The sequence below is a fragment of the Octopus bimaculoides genome, chromosome 1 (assembly GCF_046866305.1).
Source record: "Octopus bimaculoides isolate indiv1 chromosome 1, ASM4686630v1, whole genome shotgun sequence".
Lineage (NCBI taxonomy): Eukaryota > Metazoa > Mollusca > Cephalopoda > Octopoda > Octopodidae > Octopus > Octopus bimaculoides.
The window spans coordinates 195,492,125-195,517,347 of record NC_142928.1 but is presented as its reverse complement, the minus strand read 5'-3'; the positions used below and the strand labels follow the sequence as shown (position 1 = coordinate 195,517,347).

General features: G+C 39.6%; 1 protein-coding gene across 4 annotated transcripts in view; it reads left to right on the top strand.

Moving 5' to 3' along the window:
* LOC106869904 (uncharacterized) overlaps positions 1–13,453 on the top strand; it is a 110,668-nt gene extending 97,215 nt beyond the window's left edge. For 2 of the 4 annotated variants that reach the window (XM_014915832.3, XM_014915831.3), the window contains 5 exons: positions 3,159–3,244; positions 4,236–5,177; positions 7,123–7,232; positions 8,526–8,619; positions 11,038–11,321. In XM_014915832.3, coding sequence (XP_014771318.1) covers positions 3,159–3,244; positions 4,236–5,177; positions 7,123–7,232; positions 8,526–8,619; positions 11,038–11,097 — 1,292 coding nt within the window. In that variant the 3' untranslated portion in view covers positions 11,098–11,321. Of the gene's footprint in view, positions 1–3,158; positions 3,245–4,235; positions 5,178–7,122; positions 7,233–8,525; positions 8,620–11,037 lie in introns of all 4 variants that reach the window. The other 2 variants (XM_014915834.3, XM_014915835.3) reach the window with 2 other exon arrangements.
* The last annotated feature ends 11,770 nt before the right edge of the window (positions 13,454–25,223 follow it).

Here is a 25,223-nt window from a genome sequence, read left to right as displayed (position 1 = left end):
CACCAGGCTCCAATCTGATCTGGCCGAGTTTCTACAGCTGGATGCCCTTCCTAATGCCAACCATTCCGAGAATGTAGTGGGTGCTTTTACGTGCCACCGACACATGAGGGCCAGTCAGGTGGTACTGGCAACAACCACGCTCAAAAGGTGCTTTTTTACGTGCTACTTGCACGGGAGCCAGTCTGGCGGCACTGGCAATGACCACACTCGCGCGCGTGTGTGTGTGTGTGTGTGTGTGTGTGTGTGTGTGTGTGTGTGTGTGTAAATAAAGTATATGTTTTCTGCTTTTTGAGGATGTGTGTAGCTCTGCGGGTGGGGAAGCTTGGGCATGCATTTGTATAGTAATGTATATTCGTATATACATCCGCAGACGTGTATTTTATATCTATCTATCTATCTATCTATCTATCTATCTATCTATCTATCTATCTATCTATCTATCTACCTATCTATCTACCTATCTATCTATCTATCTATATATATATGTATATTAGCAAGTTAGTTTTTGTTTGTGGCAGATGTTCAGGTGCAATAAAGACTGCAAACAAACAGGAAACAACTTCTATCTCATTCCAGGGTGAAAAACTAGAGGTAGTCGATAGCTTCCGCTATCTGGGCGACCAAGTTAGTAGTGGGGGTGGGTGCGCTGAAAGTGTAGCTGCTAGAATAAGAATAGCCTGGGCAAAGTTTAGAGAGCTCTTACCCCTGCTGGCGACAAAGGGACTCTCACTCAGAGTAAAAGGCAGACTGTATGACGCATGCGTACGAACAACCATGCTACATGGCAGTGAAACATGGGCTGTAACTGCTGAGGACATACGTAAGCTCGCAAGGAATGAAGCCAGTATGCTCCGTTGGATGTGTAATGTCAATGTGAATACCCGTCAGAGTGTAAGTATCTTGAGAGAAAAGCTGAACATTAGAAGCATCAGTTGTGGCGTGCAAGAGAGACGATTGCGCTGGTATGGACATGTGGTGAGAATGGAGGAGGATAGCTGCGTGAAAAAGTGCCACACCCTAACAGTTGAGGGAACCCGTGGAAGAGGTAGGCCCAGGAAGACCTGGGCTGAGGTGGTGAGGCAAGACCTTCGTACATTGGGCCTCACCGAGGCGATGACTACGGACCGAGACCTTTGGAAATGGGCTGTGCGTGAGAAGACCCGGCAAGCCAAGTAAGATCGTTGCCAGTGCCCCTGGACTGGTTCTTGTGCGGGTGGCACATGAGATGCACCATTTTGAGCGTGGCCGTTGCCAGTACCGCCTGACTGGCTCCTGTAGGATTTTCGAGCGAGATCGTTGCCAGTGCCCCTGGACTGGCTTGTGCGGGTGGCACATAAAAGACACCATTTCGAGCGTGGCCGTTTTCGTGCGGGTGACACGTAAAAGCACCCACTACACTCTCTGAGTGGTTGGCGTTAGGAAGGGCATCCAGCTGTAGAAACTCTGCCAAATCAGACTGGAGCCTGGTGTTGCCATCCGGTTTCACCAGTCCTCAGTCAAATCGTCCAACCCATGCTAGCATGGAAAGCGGACGTTAAACGATGATGATGATGATGATGATATATGTATATATATATGTATATATATATGTATATATATATATATATATATATATATATATATGCTTTTGGTGTGATTGGTTTTGTTAAGTGCTGTTGAGTTTTACAATCATGTTAATAATAATAATGGTATTTTTTTATAAGCTCAAAGCTTGTAGCGATCATCGTGCAAATAACTAAGGAAAATAGTCTAATAAAGGGTCATATAAACCCTCGAGAGAAAAAAAATGGGCTTTCCCGCACACCATGGGACTTGAACCCACATCCCTTTGTTAACACGACTAGGTGTGTTACGGAGAGAGAGAGAGAGAGAGAGACGTGTATATGTCTGTGGATATGCATGTTTGTGTGTGTGTGTGTGTGTGTATTTGTATCTATCTATCTGTATATATATAAAGTGGCAGGTTTGCTAATTGTTGAGAGATTTATCTCTACATGAAACCATTGGTAGCCTTGTTAACCCACAGTTGAAGAATATTTATCTACCAATGCAGTGTTGAGCACTCATTCTCACTGTTCAATATTAGTGTGTGTGTGTCTTTATACATTGTATACACATCTATATCTCATTATAAACACATATGCTTATGGAAAAATCCTTCATTCTTATACATTGATCTGGATGTATAGTTAACATCATGCACTTACATTTAAGCATTTGTAATTGTCTAAATACAAATGGCTGTGCTAGAAACAGACTCAAAACCCCTAATAAGTAGTCTCTTCAATGTTAACATTCCCAAAATTCCCAATTTAAATATTTCCAATAAGACCAACACTAAATTCAATCTCTGCCCAACTTATGGTGTTTGACAAACTTTATTATCTATAACCCTTCTTTTGTGAACCCTAAAATACCGTAAAAGTCAATCTTATATACAAAGAGCATTGTGATCTGAAAATGCTTGCTTGAGTCAAATAAGAGTTTGTTGGGGCAGATGCACTTGCTGTCATCAACCCTTACTTGTTTTCAAGGGAGGTAATAATCTCTCAATCTATGGAACAACAAACAGTCTGAACGAGCCTTTTGTTTACAAAGTTTGCACAACATGTCAAGAGATGCGAAGAAGCCTGGATGTACTTTCATGGCAGACTGCAAACAAATAACACTGCTAGCAATAGTATTGTTTACATTAGGGAATAAACATGGGTGGATGAAGAAATACAAACTTGCTCATACACACATATTTTATAGGCTTCTCTCAGTTTCCATCTACCAAATCTTCTCGCAAGGTTTTGGTTGGCTTGGGGCTATAGTAGAAGACACTTGCCCCAGGTGCCACACTGTGAGACTGAACATGAAACCAAAGAGTTGTGAAGCAATATTCTTAACCCAACAAAACAGACCTGTCATCAATAGATTTCCTACCATTGCCTTCCCATCATTTTTTCTACAACTTCATTATATCATGTAGGCATAGATGTCATTTTGTTTAGGACAGCAAGGTGTGAATTAATGGAAATGTTGTTATTATTTCTAACTGGCCAGATGACCACAAAGGTCATTTGTGTCATCATTTGGCCTTCTGGTTGACTGATTGACCTTAATGTTCAGATGGAATGGTTGCTTTCAATAGTTGTCTCCTTTCTTATTTTCAGTGAGGATGGGAGGAAAAACTAGCAAAGCAAAGCGGAAAGACAGCGCCAAGGAAAATGAAGGAGTCGCAGAAACAGTAGAGGACAAGGTATGTTCTTTATATATTCACATTATACATACATTAGGCAGGTACATTGCATAGACTCACATCAAGGTAAACCCTGTATCCATTCTCACTCGAATGTCTTTACACGTGCCACCGGCACAAATGACAGGAAGGCGACGCTGGGCACAGGTGCCATCACAGTCATAAATACATACACATACACAGATGCATAAATGTACCAACCATCCCGTTTAAGAGTACCCTTCATTCGTCGGGCAAAATGCTGTGCTTGAAAAGACCTGTTGAGTCAAGTGAAATCATTGTTGTGGCCAATGTCAACGGCATGTAAAAAGCACCATTCGAGCATGGCCAATGTCAGTGGTGCATAAAAAGCACCATTCGAGCATGGTCGATGCTAGTGCCGTCTGACTGTCTCCTGCGCTGGTGGCACCTAAAAATCACCATTTGAGCATGGTCGAAGCTAGTGCCATCTGACTGGCCCCCATGCTGGTGGCATGTAAAAAGCACCCACTACACTTTCAGAGTGGTTGGCATTAGGAAGGGCATCCAACCGTAGAAACTTTGCCAGATCAGATTGGAGCCTGGTGCAGCCTCCTGGCTTGCCAGTCTCCAGTCAAACCATCCAACCCATGCCAGCATGGAAAACAGACGTTAATCGATGATGATGATGGTGATAGTGATGATGATACAACAGGCAACCCTCAGTTCCATCTATCAGATCCATTCACAAGGTTTTGGTTAGTCTGGGGCTATAGCAGAAACACTTGTCCCACGTGACCTGTAGTGGGGCTGAACTTGAAACCGCGTCGGTGGGAATCATGCTTTCTAACCTCATCGTCCTACTTTTGCAGAAGCAACAATTGTCCTGATTCGTCTTGATCCAAAATCTTTGGCAAAATGGAAGATGTTGTGTTTGGATTTTCTTTTACATTTTTTTTTTGTAATAATTTATGATGTTGTTGTTGTTGTTGCTGCTTTTCTGTTGATTGCGTTGCTGTCTTTGATTTTTCAGGAAACTCCGCAAAATGCCACAGAGAAAACTGTCGAAGATGTCACAACAAACGAAGTGGCAGAAGAAGCCAAAGAAAGTACCAAACCTACAGAAGATTCCCAGAAAGCACAAGAATCAGCTGTTTCTGAGTCACAAGCATCGGAAAATGGTAGCGCCGAACCATCTTCTTTTACAGAAACAATTATGAATGAAGTGGATGCTGTGGCAGCACAGGTTAAGGAATCGGTCAAGTGTGAAACTGAGAGTAAAGAGGTGGAGAAAGCATCTGAAAAGATAGACGAGGTCGTTGCTGCTGTAGAAACTGTGACAGAATCGACACCAGCAGCAGCAGCAGCAGCAGTGTCTGAAGTGGTTGTAGAATCTGTACCAGAGATAGTTCCAGAACCTGTCCCAGAACCAGTGCAAGAATTAGTTCCAGAACCAACTCCAGCTCCAGCACAGGAATCTATCCCGAAACCAGAATCTGTTCCTGAAACAGAATCTGTCCCAGAGCCAGCATCACTCCCAGAACCCATCCCTGAACCAGAATCACTCCCAGAGCCAGAATCACTCCCAGAGCCAGAATCACTTCCGGAACCAGAATCACTCCCAGAGCCAGAATCACTTCCGGAACCAGAATCACTCCCAGACCCAATCCCAGAACAAGATTCATTTCCAGAACCACCTCTGGAAAAACTCCCAGAACCTGTGACAGCTACTCTCATAGAAACAGTTCCAGAATCAGCTCCCATTCCTGTTTCGGAGCCAGAACCAGAGCTTGAGCCGAGCAATGCTACAGATTCAGAAGTGACTGGCGAATCAGAATGCCACGAAGAAGGAGGAATAGTTGGAGGCGATGAAAGTAAGGTTAATGAAGAACTAGACACAGTGGAAGCAGTTACTAAGACAACTGAAGAGGAAAAGGTAGCAGAAGTGCCTGAAACTGAAGAACCATCAACTGAGGTATGTGTTTTGGTTGCAGTTGTTGGAATTTTGACACTGATGACTTTTATATTGGTGAATTAGAAGTAAAGAACAGGGAGTAAATTAAGTTTTCTTTCGGTATGCAAATTAGGGACTCCTTCATAGAGTAAGTGTTGCATTTGTTGAGTATATAAACAGTTTGGCTACTTGTTTCTCTGGAGACTGAGAATGATGTAGATGCCTCTGATGAGAACCCAATAAGGTTTGAAAATTGCTTAAGGTTGTTCATCATTTCTTTCAGTCTGCAAAGAAATGGCTAAAATTTGCTCTGTTTATAATTATACCATATGTTACACACACACACACACACACACACACACACATATATATATATATATATATATCCAAATTATGATGAAAATAAACAAACATAGTTTGCTTTTGAAGTGTTGAGATGTATTGAAAGATACAGATAAAGAAATAACTTATTCTCAAATGCAGAGAAAATGCTAACAGAACAGCAGGAACAGGATAAAATATCCATATTTTGCAGAAAAATGTGCTGGCGGCCAGCCATGAGACTCGAACTCACAACCCTGTGATTACCGGTCATAGTGCTTTACCATTAAGCTACACTGCCCACCGGCAAATTAATCTGTAATTTTTGAACTTATAAATCTAGCTTATAAGATGCTGATGTTAAATTCAAACTACAATGAAAGTAAACTGACAAAGTTTGCTTTAGAAGTGTTGAGATGTATTGAAAGATACAGATATTGAAATAATTTATTCTCAAATGCAGGATAATTCTAACAGAATTGTAGGAACAGGATAAAATATTATTATTATTATTATTATTATCATCATTTTACTTAAGCATAGTGATACTAGTAACTTAATGTTAGAACTCAAATGCTTGACAATGAGCGCAGTTCATCTTGTAGCAGAAACAGCTGTAAGATAATGAAATAATTTCGTATTTCCTTGTCTTTCTAATTTCTTAAAGATTTAAAAAAAGTAGAATGTCTCAAACCTTTAGGAAAGGAATTCTTGTATAGGGTATATTTTGTATGTAAGCACTTTTATTGCTCAACTCTTCAAGCACACATGTTATGTGCTAATACATATCAGTTGTTTCCAGTAATGGTGTTGACTATTTCCAGTTTAGTATTATGAGAAATTTCAAACCTGCGTTCTCATTCCTAAGGTATTTTTCGATGTTATTATTATTACTATTATTATTATTATTATTATTCAAGTCACTGCCTGGAAATGAACTAGGAATCTTGGGGTTAGTAGCCTGTGCTCTTAACCACATGGGCATATGGCGTAGTGGTTAAGAGCATGGGCTACTAACCCCAAAATTCCAAGCAGTGACCTGAATAATAATAATAATAATAATAATACTAATACTAATAATAATAACAACATTGAAAAATAACTTAGGAATGAGAACCCAGGTTTGAAATTTCCCCAAGACACCTGATGAAGGCAGGAGGGTATATCAGCCGAAACATTGTGTTAACAACAAACAAGATGAAGACAAATATCTGTCAAATGTAAATAATGTAAACTAATATTCATTCAACCGCAGCTCTAAAGAAGTCTATTTTTAGTTTCTTGTGGAAGATTAGATTTCCATTCTTTATCTGAAACGTTAAACGTACTTTACAAATCCTAGTTTTCATATCACTCTTTGATTAGGAGATATGATTTGCTACGTATTTGGGTTTCTCTGTACATTTCATTTCTTCTCCATCTCGAGAGAGTGCAAGCACTCAGTTCCGTCCTGGTTGATTTTTGTAATACATATACTCCATTGAAGCAACATTGATATATTGTCCGATTTCACTGACATGTTCTTTCTCTTGATCCCATAGGAAGATATTGGCAGCTTCCATAAGATCACTGATAAATGCCAGACTGTTGGCATAATCTGCATCCATGCGGGGTTTCTTGTGTGTAATGTTTATTTTCATTGTAGGTCAGTGGCGAGAAGTGTTCTGTTGAGATACGCTGGGATGAAGAAGCAGAAAATGTCTTGTTGGCTGGATCTTTCAACAATTTTGAAGAACATTTAACTTTAAATAAGATGTAGGTTTTTGTTTTTTTGATATTCTTCTTGTAAGTAAAGTGTGTGGGTGGGGTTGTGATTTATACATATTTGTCTACACACTCATTCACTTTCAGAAATGTACATACGGACATATGAGGACTGGTGAAACCAGATGGCTACGCCAGGCCCCAATCTGATTTGGCAGAGTTTCTATAGCTGGATGCTCTTCCTAATGCCAACCACTCCGAGAGTGTAGTGGGTGCTTTTACGTTCCACCGGCACGAAGGCCAGTCAGGTGGTACTGGCAATGGCCACGCTCAAAATGGTGTATTTTATGTGCCATCTGCACAGGAGCCAGTTCAGCGGCACTGGCAACGATCTCGCTCAAATGTCTTTACACATGCCATCCGGCGCAAGTGCCAGGGAGGCGATGCTTGGCACAAGTGCCATGACGATTTATATATATTTATATTAAGGGCATTACTACATTAGAATGCCTCATGCTATGGGGGACTATTAAATAATGAATAATAATGAATAATAATAAATGTATTTATTATGAATAATAATAATGAATGTATTTATTATGGTAGTTTTGATTTTAATAGTCCCTCATAGCATCAGGCATTCTAGTGTAGTAATGCCCTTAATATAAATAAATATATCTTGAGGGAATAATTATAATTTTTCCCTTACAAGGTTTTTTCAGGCTGGCTATTTGATAAATTCTTACAAGATTTTATCCTGTTTTCAAATTATATATATATATATATATATATATATATATATATCATCATCACCATCGTCTTTTAATGTCCGTTTTCCATGCTGGCATAGGTTGGACAATTTGACTGAGGTCTGGCAATGTTTCTACAGCTGGATGCCCTTCCTAGTGCCAACCACTCCGAGAGTGTAGTGGGTGCTTTTTACTTGCCACCAGCACGGGAGCCAGTCAGGCGGCCCTGGCATCAAGACATTCATAGACACACACACACACACACACACACACACACACATGCACATATGTACACACAACAGGCTTCCTTCTTCTAGTTTCTGTCTACCAAATCCACTGATAAGGCCTTGGTCAGCCTGGGGCTATAGGAGAAGCCACTTGTCCAAAGTGACACACAGTAGGACTGAACCTGAAACCTTGTGGCTGTAAAGCAAGTTTCTCAACCACACAACCATGCCAGTGCTTCTAATCTTCCAGGCCTGTTCAGGTCATGTCTGACCTGGGGTTACACAGGAACAAAACGATATATGTTAAAAGCTATGCCCCCCCCCCCATATCTGTTATTCACTTCCTGTTTTTCTCAACTTTATTGCAGTGAAGAGGCTTTCATGCTGAACCTTGACCTTGATGTTGGTGAATATTTATATCGCTTCCTTGTTGATGATGAATGGAAGATCAACGCGAACCAGGTATGTTGTATGCACAAGCACTTTCCCTTTCATGTAGACATATACAGATAATTAGATGTTTATAGACACGGGGACATACATACATATATATATATATATATATATATATATATATATATATCACTAAGATAAGAAAATAGAGAGACAATAGTTTATTCATCATCAGTGTTTAACGTACGCCTTCCATGCTAGCATGGGTTGGACGATTTGACTGAGGACTGGTGAACCAGATGGCTGCACCAGGCTCCAATCTGATCTGGCAGAGTTTCTACAGCTGGATGCCCTTCCTAACGCCAACCACTCCAAGAGTGTAGTGGGTGCTTTTACGTGCCACCGGTACAAGGGCCAGTCACGCAGTACTGGCAACGGCCACGCTCAAATGGTGTATTTTACGTGCCACCTGCACAGGAGCCAGTCCGGCGGCACTGGCAATGATCTCACTCGAATGTTTTTTTCACGTGCCAGTAAGGCAACGCCGGTAACGATCATGCTCAAGTGGTGCTATTTACGTGCCACTGGCACGGAAGCCAGTTAGCTGCTCTGAAAAAAATTGACTACATCTCTTACAGCTGTTTCAATTCCAGACCTTCAGAAAATTAATTAATAAGATTTAAAATTATTTGGAAGCAGGGGTTGCAGTAGTTATGAGAAAGCCAGGGGATGTAATATATACCTGTTCTGCTTTCAGGGGATAGGGGAAGTGATGGTTGTTAGGATATGAAATGCAGGTGTGGAAGAAGATTAATGGAACAAAAAACCTCATTGACAAACATTACCAAGGTGGTTTTTCGGATAACAATTCTGATGTGGTGGGCAAATCTTCTTCAGTATAGCAAAACATTAGATATCTCAGCCCATTATCATCTCCTTTTGTAAGGCTCAGCATTTTGAGATTGGCCTTCAATACTTTGTCCCATGTCTTCCTGGGTCTCCTGCTTCCAGAACTTCCTTCCACTTTAAGAGATTGCCACTTCTTTATGCAACTGTCCTCATCCATTCACATCACATGACCAAACCAGTACAGTCTTCTCTCATGTTCACTGCTTCTAATTCCTCTTATGCCCAACTTTTCTCTACGTAGACTAGCACACTCTGTCTCACTTGTATACTGACATTTCACATCTAATGAAGGATGGCACTAGCTTCATTCCTCTCTAGTCTTTGCATATCATCTTCATTCAAGGCTAACGTCTCACTACTATGTAGAATTGCTGTTTGTGTCTATGCATTGTACAATCTTCCTCTTACTCAGAGAGAGAGAGAGAGAGAGACCTTTGATTGCCAATAGAAGTAAAATTTCTCTGAATTTTCTCCATCCTATTCTTATTCTAGCAATTACACTTTTGGAACATCCTCCTCCACTGCTAATTTAGGTCACCTAACTAGGTCAGCAGTAATTATTATCCACCAGAAAGCCTCTGAGGCATTTGAGGAAATCAGTTTCCCATGTATCTGTAGTCTTTATGGTTCCTGTACATCGTCCACATGCAAACACTGCCTTCTTGTGTATCCATAGCTTTCATTTGGTACACCAAATGGAATTTCTACCTTCGCCCTTTCTACATATTGAACAGGGGTTATGGGTCCTGTTCGAAAAAGGGGTAGGGTTCTGTTTGATTTCTTGCTTACTGGGACTTTGGTCTTTGCAAAGTTAACCTTAAGGCCCTTTGACTCCAAGTTTTGCTTCCACAACTGGAATTTCTTTTCTTGTTCTGTTAAAGATTCTGTCATGAGAACAGTAGTTCCCATGTACTTCCAGTCTTATATTCCTCTATTACGGCCTGTATGACAAGAATGAATTGGAGGGGGCTGAGGACTGAGCCTTGGTGAACACCTAGCTATGCATTAAATTCACATGTTTATGTGTGTCATCATCATCATCGTTTAACGTCTGCTTTCCATGCTAGCATGGGTTGGACGATTTGACTGAGGACTGGTGAACCAGATGGCTACACCAGGCTCCAATCTGATCGGGCAGAATTTCTACAGCTGAATGTCTTTCCTAACACCAACCACTCAAAGAGTGTAGTGGGTGCTTTTACGTGTCACCGGCACGAAGGCCAGTCAGGCAGTACTTGCAACGGCCATGCTCAAATGGTGTATTTTACATGCCACCTGCACAGGAGCCAGTCCAGTGGCACTGGCAACGATCTCGCTCGAATGTCTTTTCACGTACTACTGGCACAAGTGCCAGGAAGGTGACGTTGGTGACGATCACACTGTGCAAATATTCTTTCAATCCTGTTATTTCAACAATGGTGCATAGTCACATGATTTCTGCTGCCCACCACTACTTTGTGCTCTTATTTCACCTGCCAATCCAACGATTGACATTGTTGTTGTTTTTTTGTCATTGTTTGAAAGCAAGTGTCTTGCATGAAACTCTACAGTAACTTGTCTGTTGTCTGTGTTTTCCAGCCAATAAAGTCCAACTCTGAAGGAACCGAGTTTAATGTGTTGACTGTCCAGAAATCTTGAGACCTGACTGACAAAAAGGTCACACTGAGGTCATCTTTAATACCTTCCTTACAGCCACTCTATGCAGAATCATTTGACCGATAATGATGGCCACAACATCACGATGGAATTACTAAAAATGGCCAAAATCTTGAAGTGTGGTCAAGAACAAGAATAAGAACAACAGCTATATCATCAACATTATGGAATGGAAAATATTGATTTGTAAACAGTGTGTGTGTGTGTGTGTGTGTTATAGACATGGATGTTGTGAGATTAAGCAAATATATGTGTACTTGCATGTGTGCATATGCAGGTGTATATGTAATATGTAGGCATGCATATGTGTGTGTGTGTATATATATGTATGTATGCATTATGTATGTATGTATGTATGCATGTATATATATGTATGTATGCATGTATATATATATATGTGTGTATGTATGCATTTATATATATATGTATGCATGTATATATATATATATATATATGTATGCATATGTATGTATGTATGCATGTATATATATGTATGTATCTACATATGCATGTATATATATATGTATATATACACATGTATAAATATATACATATATATATGCGCGTACATATGTAAATCTATCTATATATATCTAAAAACATACATATAAATATACGTACATATGCATTCATATATATACATATGCATATAATATATACATACATATATACACATACATACATATATACACATACATACATATATACATACTTACATACACACACACACACACACACACACACAGATGATTTGATGAACACAGGATTTATACTTGAGCTACTTCAAGTTTCATTCTTTGATAATGCACTAAAAAGACAAACCTTATATACTGTTCCATGCATGACTGACCTGGCAACCATTTGGGCTCAGGTGACCTACTTACTCCATGAGGAAATGCAAGAAGAAACAAGAAAAGTATCACAAGAAAACCATTTCTTTTACTCATTTTTCTTTTTTTCATGGAGTGCCCATGTCATTTGAGTCTGATCAATTGCTGGGTCATGCATGGCACACTCTATACACCTGTCTTATTGCTACGTCATTCAAGCATGAAACTTGAAGTAGTTCATGTATAAATTCTGTATTCATTAAATGATATCTAGTTCTTGCCATACTGAGTACTTTTTGGTTCACCCTACTAACAAGCGAACAATACACAATACACATACATACATACATACATATATATAAACATATATGTGTGTGTATATATATAAGTATATATATGTGTATACATATATGTATGTATATATACGTACATATATTTATATATATATATATACATATATGTATTTTTATATATATATATATATATATATATATATATATATGTGGATACATACATGTATGCAAATATACATATATATATATATGCACCCACATGCACACACACACAGTCACTCCCAGCTGATGCTTCTCAATGCTTCTTCTCTAAGTTTCTCACTTACCATTTTCCCTTCAAACAACAAAAACTGACATCAAAGTCAATTCATTCAGAAACTGAGAGAAACAAGGGATACATCAGCAAAGGATGGGTGAACGGATAAGGTCTTATTGCATGGAATCCGTACTCTGTGTGTTGTGTGTGTGTGTGGGTGTGTGTGTGCACTCGTACATATTTATACACATGTATGTATTTATGTATATGTATATATACAAGTATGTTTATATATATATATATGTCTAAAGCACATACATATATGTGTGTGCGTCTGTGTGTTTTTATATATATATATATATATATATATATATAAATAAATGTACATGGAATGATGCACATGAATATATTTATACATGTGTGTGTGCTTAAATCTATGCATGTAGACATGCACATGAGTGTGTGTGTGTGTGTGTGTGTGAAAACAATGTTTATATATATATATACACATGTAATAGTTTTTTTTAATCTTTACAGTTTTAAATATATTCTCTGCTTTATATTTTGGAATATTATTCTTAATTCTTAATTCTTTTGTCTTATGTTGGACTGGAAAGTTGGTTTTGTTCGTTCCTTTTGGTTGTATAAAATGTTTGAATTTTTTTTTTTTTTCCTTTTTTCAAATAAATACAAAAAAAGGAGACAGTGAACATTTCAAAATTAACTTTGGAACAAAAAAAAAAATTATCTAAACGATTTTTATAAGGTTTTATCTAATAGAACCTATTGATCAGTTGAGACACACTATAATTTGTAATATCTGGAATTGTCGGAGTCAATGAAAGAAAGAAATGAGTTCAAAGATGCTGATTAAAGATGCTGAAGGAGAATTAATAATAATAATAATAATAATAATAATAATTCGGATAATTTGAATAAATCAAATAAAATACCAATAATTTGTGGTTGTGCTTTGTTTGTGTTTGGTTTATTTATTATTGAATTGTGCTTTATCGATCATTATTCTTTTCTATTCTTGGCACAAGGCCTGAAATTTTTGGGGAGGGAGCCAGTTGATTAGATCAACCTCAGTACGCAACTGGTACTTAATTTATTGACTATGAAAGGTAAAGTTGACCTCGGCGCAATTTGAACTCAGAACGTGAAAACAGACGAAATACCGCAAAGCATTTTGTCCAGCTTGCAGCCTTAAATATTAATTTCTACTCTAGGCACACGACCTGGAATTTTGGGGGAGGGAACCAGTCAATTAGATGGACCCAGTACGGAACTGGTACTTAATTTATTGATCTCAAAAGGATCAAAGGCAAAGTAGACCTCGGCAGAATTTGAACTCAGAACATAAAGACTGACGAAATACCGCTAAGCATTTCACCCGGTGTGCTAACGTTTCTGCCAGCTCACCGCCTTACAAATAATACAATACTATTTTGTATTCTAGGCATAAGGCCTGAAATTTTTGGGGAGGAAGCCAGTTGATTAGATCGACCCCAGTGCGTAACTGGTACTTAATTTATCGACCCCGAAGGGATGAAAGGCAAAGTTGACCTCTGCACAATTTGAACTCAGAATGTAAAGGCAGACGAAATACCGCTAAACATTTCGTCTGGCTTGCTAACAATTCTACCAGCTTGTGGCCTTAAATATTCATTTCTACTCTTGGCACAAGGCCCGGAATTTTGGGGGAGGGAGTCAATCGATTAGATGAACCCCAGTACACAACTGGTACTTAATTTATCGATCTTGAAAGGATGAAAGGCAAAGTCAATGTTCAAAAGAGTGTAAATATCTTGAGAGAAAAGTTGGACATAAGAGGTATCAGATGTGGTGTGCAGGAGAGACAACTGCACTGGCATGGTTATGTGTTGCGTATGGATGAGGACAGCTGTGTAAAGAAGTGCCGATCTCTAACTGTGGAAGGAACCTGTGGGAGAGGTAGACCCAGGAAGACATGGGACAAAGTGGTGAAGCATGATTTTCGAACTTTAGGTTTCATAGAAGCAATGGTAAGTTACCAAGACCTTTAGCGATATGCTGTGCTTGAGAAGATCCATCAAGCCAAGTGAAATCACAGTTGTGGCTAATCCCAGTGTCATATAATTAGCACTTGTGCTGGTGGCAAGTAAAAAGCACCCTTGAAATGTTGGGCGATATACTGTGCTTCAGAAGATCTGTCAAGCCAAGTGAAATTGTAGTTGTGGCCAGTGTTGTGTAATTGGCTGCCATGCTGGTGGTACATAACAAGCACCCTTCAAACAGTGGGCTTCACAGAGGCAGTGACAAGTGACAGACACCTTTGGCAATATACTGTGCTTGAGAAGACCTGTGAAGCCAAGTGAGATCATAGTTGTGGCCAATGCCAGTATTTTGCAACTGTCACTCGTGCCAGTGGCACATGAAAGGCACCCACTACACTCTCGGAGTGGTTGGCATTAGGAAGGGCATCCAGCTGTAGAAAACCAGACCAAATCAGACTGGAACCTGGTGCAGTTTACCAGTTTTCAATCAACCCGTCCAACCCATGCCAGCATGGAAAACAGACGTTAAGTGATCGGGTTCAGTTGTCTTCTCTGGGCCATTAGAGAATACAACAGCGCGGAATGCCGCTGCGCGTAAGCAGACTCATTGGCCAGATCCAAGGACCTCCCTTGACCGTTCGATTGGTAGTAGCGACGGGCGGTGTGTACAAAGGGCAGGGATGTAATCGACGTGGGCTGATGACCCGCACCTACCGGGAATTCCTCGTTCACGGGGTTGGTTCCAGGCTCCGATCCCTATCATAGGAGATGGTTCAGAGGTTTCCCGACCCTCTGGGGCTGGGGAAAAGGTGCCTGCTGATACCTCCAGTGTAGCGCGCATACGGCCCTGAACATCTAAGGGCATCACAGACCTGTTATCGCTCCGCCTCGTGCGGCTTTCTGCCGCCTGTCCCTCTAAGAAGCGCTGTGTTCGCCAACCAACTGGCCCGGGCACAATGGTGTGCTGCCGCCGGGCTGAGCTGACTGGGTCACTGCAACCATGCCGCGACTGCCCCGCGAGGGGGCGGCAGCTGGACACGGCCGCAGCGCCGGATGCGAAGGAGAGCGGTGGCAACGTTTTCATGGAAGATTGGAAATGGATGACATTGATTGTATAATGGTGATGGTTGTTTAAAACAACTTTAAACATCTTCCTCAATAGACTCTATTTTACCCATGCAAACATTGGAAAACGGATGTTAAAAAAGAAGACACCATTTGTTGTTGAAATCTTTGTCATAACACTATTACATAGTCTTTGTGATTGTCTGGTATCACTGTATTTGATGATCTTTTATGGTGACTCTTACTATTATTATCTTACCAAAATGCTTCCCAAAGATGGTATCTCTACACTTAGTCTGTTGTTTTAGCGCCGAGAGAAACATAAAATAATGTAGTCTTAACTAATAGACCGAAACATTTTCATAGTAATTTCCTTTGCCTACAGACAAAGCTCAGATTTTCTACTAAGTACAGTAGTACAATTGGTCATCACACAGAAGCTAGTATGGCTTGGTAACATGCACAATGGTTACATTAAGTATTTTAAAGTTTATCTCTACAGATTTTCTACAGAATTTAGAGTCAGCACTGAAAGTTACAAAGTTTTGTATACAAATACGTCTTTGTAAATGATGTGATTGAAGATATAAAAAAAAAAAAAAGGTTATGAGTGTCATCATCATCATCATCATCATCGTTTAACGTTCGTTATAAATAAGTTTCATTCAATAGTAAGAGTGAAGGTGCCTTCATACGTCTACGCAGACGATATGAAGGCAATTCTGATGTGTGGAGATAGCGTTGACCCACCAGGAGTGGAGGTAGAATTCAAGGAGTTGCCACCAGTAGTGAATCTGAGAGATATTGAACCACTGATGATGAAGTTCTACTAAAAGAGAAAAATTATGTATGTTAAATGATGTTATTTTTAGGAAAATAATGGTGATAAAGTTGGAAAAAAAAAAGAACAATTGTAGACAGTATATATAATGGTTGAAATGGTACCACATGGGAGTGGGGCCCGTGTGGCCATTTTCATTTTTTTCATTATTATATAATTTCATCCCATTTACATTCGTTTTATGTTTTTTGTCCCCACTGTGGTCTTATCTGTCCTTGTGGTGTCCGCATCTGTGTTTAGGGCTTTATGCCTAATAAAGAAATCGGTATTTCGTCTGTCGTTACGTTCTGAGTTCAAATTCCGCCGAGGTCGACTTTGCCTTTCATCCTTGGGGGGGGGGGGGGGCGATAAATTAAGTACCAGTTGCGTACTGAGTTCGATCTAATCGACTGGCCCCTCCCCCAAAATTCCGGGCCTTGTGCCAAGACTAGAAAAGAATATATTATGGTTGTATAACGAAATACCACGTACTTACAAATCATTAGTACTATTATTATTGTTGCCAGTAAGTTACTCAAAATTTGGTGGATTAGTAATGGCAGTGGGAAGTGTTAATTGTACTGATCTTCGTGTTGGCGAGGACGGTGATGGCGGCGGGTATTGTCATAAACGGCGGTGTTTGTATTGTTCTTGTTAATTGCAAGATCAAAGGCATTTCATTCAACTTTTCAAATGCACTCGGTTCCCCACATTATCTCACGTCATTGTTTTTATTTTAGTCGTTTATCCTGTTGGTGTTGTTGGTCATTTAAGTGTTGGTAGGGTGGTCATAGCAGAGGTTATATATGTATATGTGTGTGTATGGTAAGAAGTTTGCTTTCCAACCACATGGTTCCGGGTTCAATCTCATTGCGTGGCACCAAAACCTTGTGAGTGGATTGGCAGAGAGAAACTGAAAGAAGTCATTCGTGTGTGTGTGTATATATATATATATATATATATATATATATATATATATATATATATAGAGAGAGAGAGAGAGAGATAGAGAGAGAGAGAGAGAGAGTACGTTCTGTCTTATCTTCGAAACGTCAGGTTAGAATAGAGACAGCTGATGAAGAAATATTCCAAGTGGCTTTCCGTTTTCCTGTGTTCGTTCCGTTGTCTGTAGTTCATTGTTCTAACGTCCTGTACCCTGATATGCATATATATACACATGTAGATGTAAGTATGTACATATATGTGTGTATACATGTATATATATTCTTTGTATTATTACATTATTGAACGCACACGTCCTTTTTTGCAAGTAAGTCTACTTTATTATTCTGACGTGACTCTATCTTTCTATCTTTCTATCTATCTATCTATCTATCTATCTTTCTATCTATTTATCTATCTGTCTTCCTCTATCTTTATATCTATCCCTCTGTCCTGGCCTCTACTTCACTGCTATACCCTTCTGTCCTGGCCTCTACTTCACTGCTATACCCTTCTGTCCTGGCCTCTACTTCACTGCTATACCCTTCTGTCCTGGCCTCTACTTCACTGCTATACCCTTCTGTCCCTTCCTCCCTGTTCCACTTCCTCCCTCCACCATCCTCTCTGCTCTCTTTGACCTGTGGTCAGCTTTCTTTTCACTCCAGCCGCTGTGAAGGCAAGACGAACTACTAGCGTTCTACCTCAGATTCGCGTTTGGCCGTACGGCTTTTGAATGTTGTTTTCACTGACCAATTTTTCCTGTCTTGGTTTGTGTTTGCCACCTTGGAATCCTCTGTGTAGTGGGTTGATCCACTACTCAAGAAGAGACTATTCTAGAGTACGTTCTGTCTTATCTTCGAAACGTCAGGTTAGAATAGAGACAGCTGATGAAGGAATATTCCAAGTGGCTTTCCGTTTTCCTATGTGTTCGTTCCGTTGTCTGTAGTTCATTGTTCTAACGTCCTGTACCCTGATATGCATATATATACACATGTAGATGTAAGTATATACATATATGTGTGTATACATGTATATATATTCTTTGTATTATATATATATATATATATATATATATATATATATATATATATATATATATATATATATATATATGCTGAGACCCCCTTCGGTCATGACTGACCAGGGGATGGCACCTAGAAAGTTACCCTCCCAGGCACAAGTCCGGGCAAGGTTGTTTATGGAAGACCAGCAGTCGCCCATGTATACAGGCCTCCCCTCTTCATGCCACCAGTGTTATCCAAGGGAAAGGCAAAGGGGCCGATACAGCTTGGCACCTGTGACGTCGCAACTCATTTCTACAGTTGAGTTAACTGGAGCAATGTGAAATAAAGTGTCTTGCTCAAGAACACAACACGCAGCCCAGTCCGGGATTCGAACTCACAACCTCACGATTGTAATCTCGACGCTCTAACCACTGAGCCATGCGCCTTCACACACACACACACACACACACAGACACACACACATATATATATATATATATATATTCGCCATGATAGATCGCTAGCCACTAAACCTTTATTATTTTCTCTCCCTGTTTATTTCTCTGTTCCTTTCTATCGAAGAGCGTAGGCTCGAAACGTAAAAGACTTTCTCACCTCCCGTGCGTTAAACTTATACATCTGTTTGTTGTTTACACACCTGTCTTCGTCTTTTGTTTTTTTTTTGTAAATTCCAACTTTATGTATATATACATGTGTGTGTGTGTGTGCTTGGCAACCGGTGCTGGTGTGTTTGCGTCCCCGTAACTTATCGTTTCGGCAAGAGACCGATAAAATAAATACCAAGCTTTTAAAAAGGTAAGTACTGGGATTCATTCGTTTGACTAAAATTCTATTAGGCGATGCCCCAGCATGGCCACAATCAAATAACAAACTAGTAAAGGATAAAAAAATGTATACATAGTGAGAAAGAGAGAGAGAGAGGGAGAGAGAGAGAGAGAGAGAGAGAGAGAGAGAGAGAGATTGATTGATTGTAACTCAAGAAAATAGATGTACGTATCGTGATTACAGTTTTCCAAATTGTTAACTAGCCTTTGATCTTAGTTAAAACACCGAGAATTGAACTTTTATGTAAGTGTACAGGTCCAATATGGCCCAAGGTTTAAATAGTTCGTTTCGCAGCTATGACGTGATCCCACTGTGCATCGCCTTAGGCCTGTCGGGTGCATTATACCCGTAATTCAAATGCTACAATCTCGTTACACACTTTGTTGCGTTGAGTCTTGCTGAGAATTACGTTAATGGTAAATGTGTCTGCGGAATACTCAACCACTGAAATATTTAATTCAAAGAGAAGATAATTCAGCTGATCGAAAAACTGAATCTTCATCTCTAAAAGCGACGGAGATCCATCCGTCCTCCATAAAAAAGAGAGAACCTATGGGTGTTTGTGACGGATCCGGCTATCAACTGATTCCATCATGAAGACTGCCCCGCCGCCTTCTTTGAACCCGGAAGGGCAGACGGTTTCTTTATTCCTGTTGGTCATGACGAAAGAGATTGTATGGAGGATGACATTGGAGAGGTTGAAGGCAAACACTTTCCTTTTTGGCCAACTCTTCATAAATTCCTTCAAGTTTCACTTGAAGAAGAAAATAAGAGTGGAGAGGGGGGTGTTGCCTTTTAGCCATTTTGTTGAAAGGTGGTTGAGAGTGGCGAGCAAGGTGTGAGTGAATGATGAGCCTGCCCTGAGTATACACCTGTAAATCAGAAATAAGGACCTGAGAAAAGAAGGTACCTGTGCTAGAAATCAGGACATTCGTGGTTCTGTGGGGTTTTTCTATGAGTAGCCCTCAAACGTTTCCTCCCTGCTGAGAAATACTCATTGTTAAAATATTATTACATTTTTTTGTCCCACCTGTTTACACAGAAAACCCTCACACTAACCCATACGCACGCTCAATGTTTTGCCCTACGCTGTCCTCCATGTTTTTCTTAATGTAAACCCTTTGAGGTCAATAAAGAAATAACTATTATTAGAAGTATTATTAAGGTGGCGAGCTGGCAGGATCGTTATGGGAGTCGATAGAAGAAGGACTAGTCAAGCACTGGTGCCCGTGTAATCGACCAACCTCCTCTTCCAGTGCTCAAAAAGATGGAAAGCAAAAGTCGATCGCAGATGCATTTGAAATCAGAACGTAAAATCGGAACAAATGCTGCTAAGCATTTTGTCCGGCACGGTAACGATTCTGATAATTTGCAACCTTAGTTCGACAAAAAAAAAAAAAATTTTTTAATATTTTGTCGAATTAACCATTGCACACACACACAAACACACACACACACACACACACACACACACAATATAAAGAAAGTCTGGAGGTATGAAATCAATGTATATACTTCACCAGTTGATATCCATGAAGTTACGATCGTTTCACTGCCAACAACATGGAAAAATAATTTATTTTAATGTATAATAAATCATTTTACAGGTCTGCGCTAGTGTACATGTTAAATATATATATACATATATAAATTTTATATAATATAATATAATTTTATATAATCTGAATTGTACTTGGTCCGCTGCTTCCCTGTTTCAGCACCACCTTCAAGCTATTTTGTAAACGGTCGAAGAACTTTTGCTTTATTCGAAACCGTAACCTTTCTTTTATCAGGTACATTTTAGTTGCATAAATTTTATTTACTCCTGCCGCATCTAATGGACTTTCCCTACCAACACTAACTTCAAATGTCAACGATTTATTATTTAAATGATTGATAAAAAGACAAATTATCAAGGCTACACTGTCAAGGTTTGCGGTCAGTTTAGAGAAATGGTCAGCCGGAAGCTACAACCAACAGATTCTACTGGAAAATCTTTGAGCAATGTTGCTAAAAGACGAACCAAAACGAAAGGAGTAGTAAAACCAAAGCGTTATCGTCCCAGCAGAATAGTTCGTCGCCATGGCCGGAAATACCCAAAATCAAACAGGTCTTCTTTTATTCATAAAATTTCTTGTTTAATTTCAATCGAAGAATTTGAGTTGAAGCTATTTACACAGAAATCTCGTGCGAAGATCATTAATTATGTCAGCCTAAAACGTCTCAGGAAATTGTCATTTCGATTTATCTCGCCGTTGTCAGTTCATGATGCCGACGATATTTGTAAGGATGAACCAAAGAAATTTGGTTCTGAACCAAAAGACGTTTGATTATTTTCTATGAATTTCAAATTCGGACTTTGCAGAATTCTTTTATTTTTAAAGTTTGTATGATATTTTGGGTTCTTCTCTCCATGCACATCACCACCTAACCTCATTGATTGGAAAAGAATTCAACTGAAGATATTTACAGGAAAGGAATTTTAACATTTCATTTCTTTTAATCTACAAATGTTTGATCATCTTGGTACATCTTCACTTTCCATCCTTCTGGCGTTGATCTAAAATAAAGTACCAGACAAGTACTGGAATCGATTTTCTTTTTATACTAAGTTTAAAACCAGATCATGTTCCTAATCTGGCAAAAAAAAAAAAAAAAAAAAAAAAACCTCTTAGCAACGATTTCTCGGTGATACCAAAACCATTCGCTTCATTTGTTTTCCTTTACCGAAACATTCCACAATATTAAACACTACATTCCCAATTGTATGAACAAGAATTAATATAGATGAATCTTTAAAATCTTATTTTCTATCCCATTGTTTTCCATCACCTGCATTTCTTGTCCTCAAATACTTCAGATAGCGATGTGTGTATTTCAATAGTCTTAATTGCTAATTAGTTCTGTCACTAAGTTAATAACTGTTGAGATACAGGAAAGCGTTCGGTTCCTGCTTGATCTCATTTCACTTATGTCACTAATGTTCCCAGGTGAATATCTGCCCCACAAATATCCTTCCTTTCTCAATCTTTTATGTAACAGAAACTGCGCGGACCGTGGTTTTTTTTTTTTATTTTTTATTTTTTTTTATTGTTTTTACTTTGATTTGTAAATTCGGAATGGACCCTCGGTTTTTGTGTTGTCTGTGTACAAAACTGTTAATTCTACTTTACTACCGTAGGCTTAAGGAAATATCTAAATGCGGGGTGCGTGGTAAGTTTGCTTACCAACCAAATGGCTCCAGGTTCAGTCCCATTTCATGGTACTTTAGGCAAGTATTTCTTTTGGTAGCCCAGTGCTGACCAAAACGCGAGATGATTTGGTAGACGGCAACCGAAAGCCCGTCGTATGTGAACATAAATATATGGGCGGGTGTTGAGGTTTTTACTACATTTTTGACTTTGAGACAAAATATATTCTTTACCTTACAAAAACTTTATCAGCTTATCAAATGGCCTTCCCTTACACGCATTAAGTGTAGCATGTCTATTAGCAGTTGTTTAAAAGTGAATTTTTGGATCTCCGAGTATGCGCAAACGACACTGTTGGTTTACAGCTCTATTCAGTCTGTGTTGGTGAATAGACCGGCTCCCTCGAGCAAGCGTTCTCTGACACGTCCGATTGTCATTTATATAATGTAGTCGCAGCCATAGTCAACCGAGTTCCTTGTCTCGCTTCTAAAGGACTCCAGACCTGCGGTTCTGTTCTATCGCGTTAACGCTGGTCTTACACACGATATCAATCTTCCACGTGCGCCAGCAGAACGGACCAAACTCCATCTCGTTATCTCGTGCTAACTAGAAAGACTACTTTTAAGTCTCTGTATATTCAAAGCACAACTAATGTCTTCACACATTCATTCACTGCCCTTTACATAAAGACGGAAAGTGGTCACTAGTTTCTACACAAAGAACGAGTTTCTAGTGTTGTCCTCTTCGAATTAACTGTTCAGTTTGCCTGTTAAGTTGCTTTGAAGTTTTGATTGTTGTGTGCTGCTTTGCAGCAGTTTGTTGTGCTTTCTCTCATTGAGGGTTAGTGATGGCTAGCAAAAGGAATTTATTTTACTCAGACCTTAGCGGATCAGAGTTGTAAACATCAGAAGAACTATTGAGGTTATGGTCAAGGAATTGGGAAAGTGGAAGTTCGCAGACGTAGATCGATAATCGGACGACAATGTGTGAACGAAATGGATAAATTCAATAAACTATTAAGTCGAGACGGTTACAACGTGCAAGTGACCCCCTCCGCATGAAACGAGAAACATAATGAAAGACAGAACGATAATGTTCAAGACCTCCTCGATTAAGAAAGGAAAAATTGACCACATGACAACAGAGCAAGTAGAGAAAATGCTGAGGCCAATCTGGCAAGAAATAACATATCTTGCCAGAGGGTCGACATTTGGAGAAATTGAAGTCCGGCCTGGATAGCGGCTGCTGTCTTGGCTGAGACCGAGGGCAAAATAGTGGTGCTCCAGGCCACTAAGACGAAAAGCGTGAATTGAAAAGGCCAAGTTTTAAACATGATAGTTCAAGGTTCAAATGAGGCAAAAGAAGAAACGGTGACTATAAACGAAATCATGATGCATGTAAGGGTGAAGGGCAGAACACTGCGCTGTTTTAAATGTGGTCAGAAGGGCCACGTCAGAGCTAAATGCCCTCCACCAAATAAAAGAGTGGAAGAAATGCAAGACACAAGAGAAGCCTCGGGAAGGACAAGAGGGGGGAAGAAATGTTTCCAGAAAAAGAGGAAGAATGGGAAGGGAAAAGAAAGAGAAGATACACACAAAACTTCACCCAACAACTACCCAAGACCCACCCATACCCTCTTTTCCCACCCTCGCCCTGCAAACACTAGGCCTTCCCATTCCCCTCCATCACAAAAGCAAAAGAAAAGATCACATTCATACAATGCCGCGCAACCCCCCCCCCCCCCCATAGATGAAAACCTGTTTGAAAAGGCAATTGAACGGGAGAACACGGTTCATGTTGATGTAGGTGTGGAAGGTGTGGTGCTATTATTAATGGAACAGCAAAAGATGAAAGTAGAGAGGACACAATGTGGATTGCGAAGTGTGGAAGGTTGATTTTTGACAAGGAAAAGCTGCCACAGTTTATTGAATTTAAAGAACTGAAAAAGAGATTTGGCTTAAACATAATGGAGAATAGAGGAAAGGAAACAAGTGATGTTACTTGGCGGGGCAAGTAACACCATTTTCATTTTCACATTTTTTCCATCTTTCATTATATCATACATTTTATTTAATTTTAATTTAATTATATTTTGTGCAATTGTTATGTGTCCCCAATGTGATGCATGTCCCTCTTTGTCGACCCCTCGTGGGTAATAAAGAAATGAACATTCATTCACTGCTAACACACCAGAGACATCTCTATTAAACACTGTACATCTCTTTGCAAGGCAATTCATCTGTAACGCACACTGCTGTGGATAAAGCTTTATTGAACAAAGCCGAGCTGCTGTTATTACCCGACAGCTATCCAACACAGTAGGTGACGTCTGTGTACCACACACTGCTATCAACAACTACCGTCGCCGACATCATCTTCAACCAGCAACCACGGAGTCAACCCGACGTGAGAGCAACTTTTTGTCGACCCAATAACCGACGGACAACGTTAAGGTGGTGGTGGTGTCAACAAACCTAAAATGGTGACCTCAAAACCTTTTATCTTCCTTTAGCAACCTCTCCTTGTTATAAAAACAATTTAATCTGATCACTATTTCAGAAAATTATTGCCGTTCTCTTTGAGCAGATTAAAAGACAAATTTGGCTGGGGTAAAATGAGTAAGTCAAGATAAGGTTAATTTTTCTACTCTGTTTTCTGGAGAAAACATTCATACATATCAAAATTATCCAGTTTTTTTTTTATTGGCAACCTCAGTTATAATCGGGTCAAAGTCAAGGAAATATTTCTAGAAGAGAAAATCACCTCACTTTTTCGGATTGACTCACCTTCAACAACTATGCTGACCAATTTTTACTCCTAAA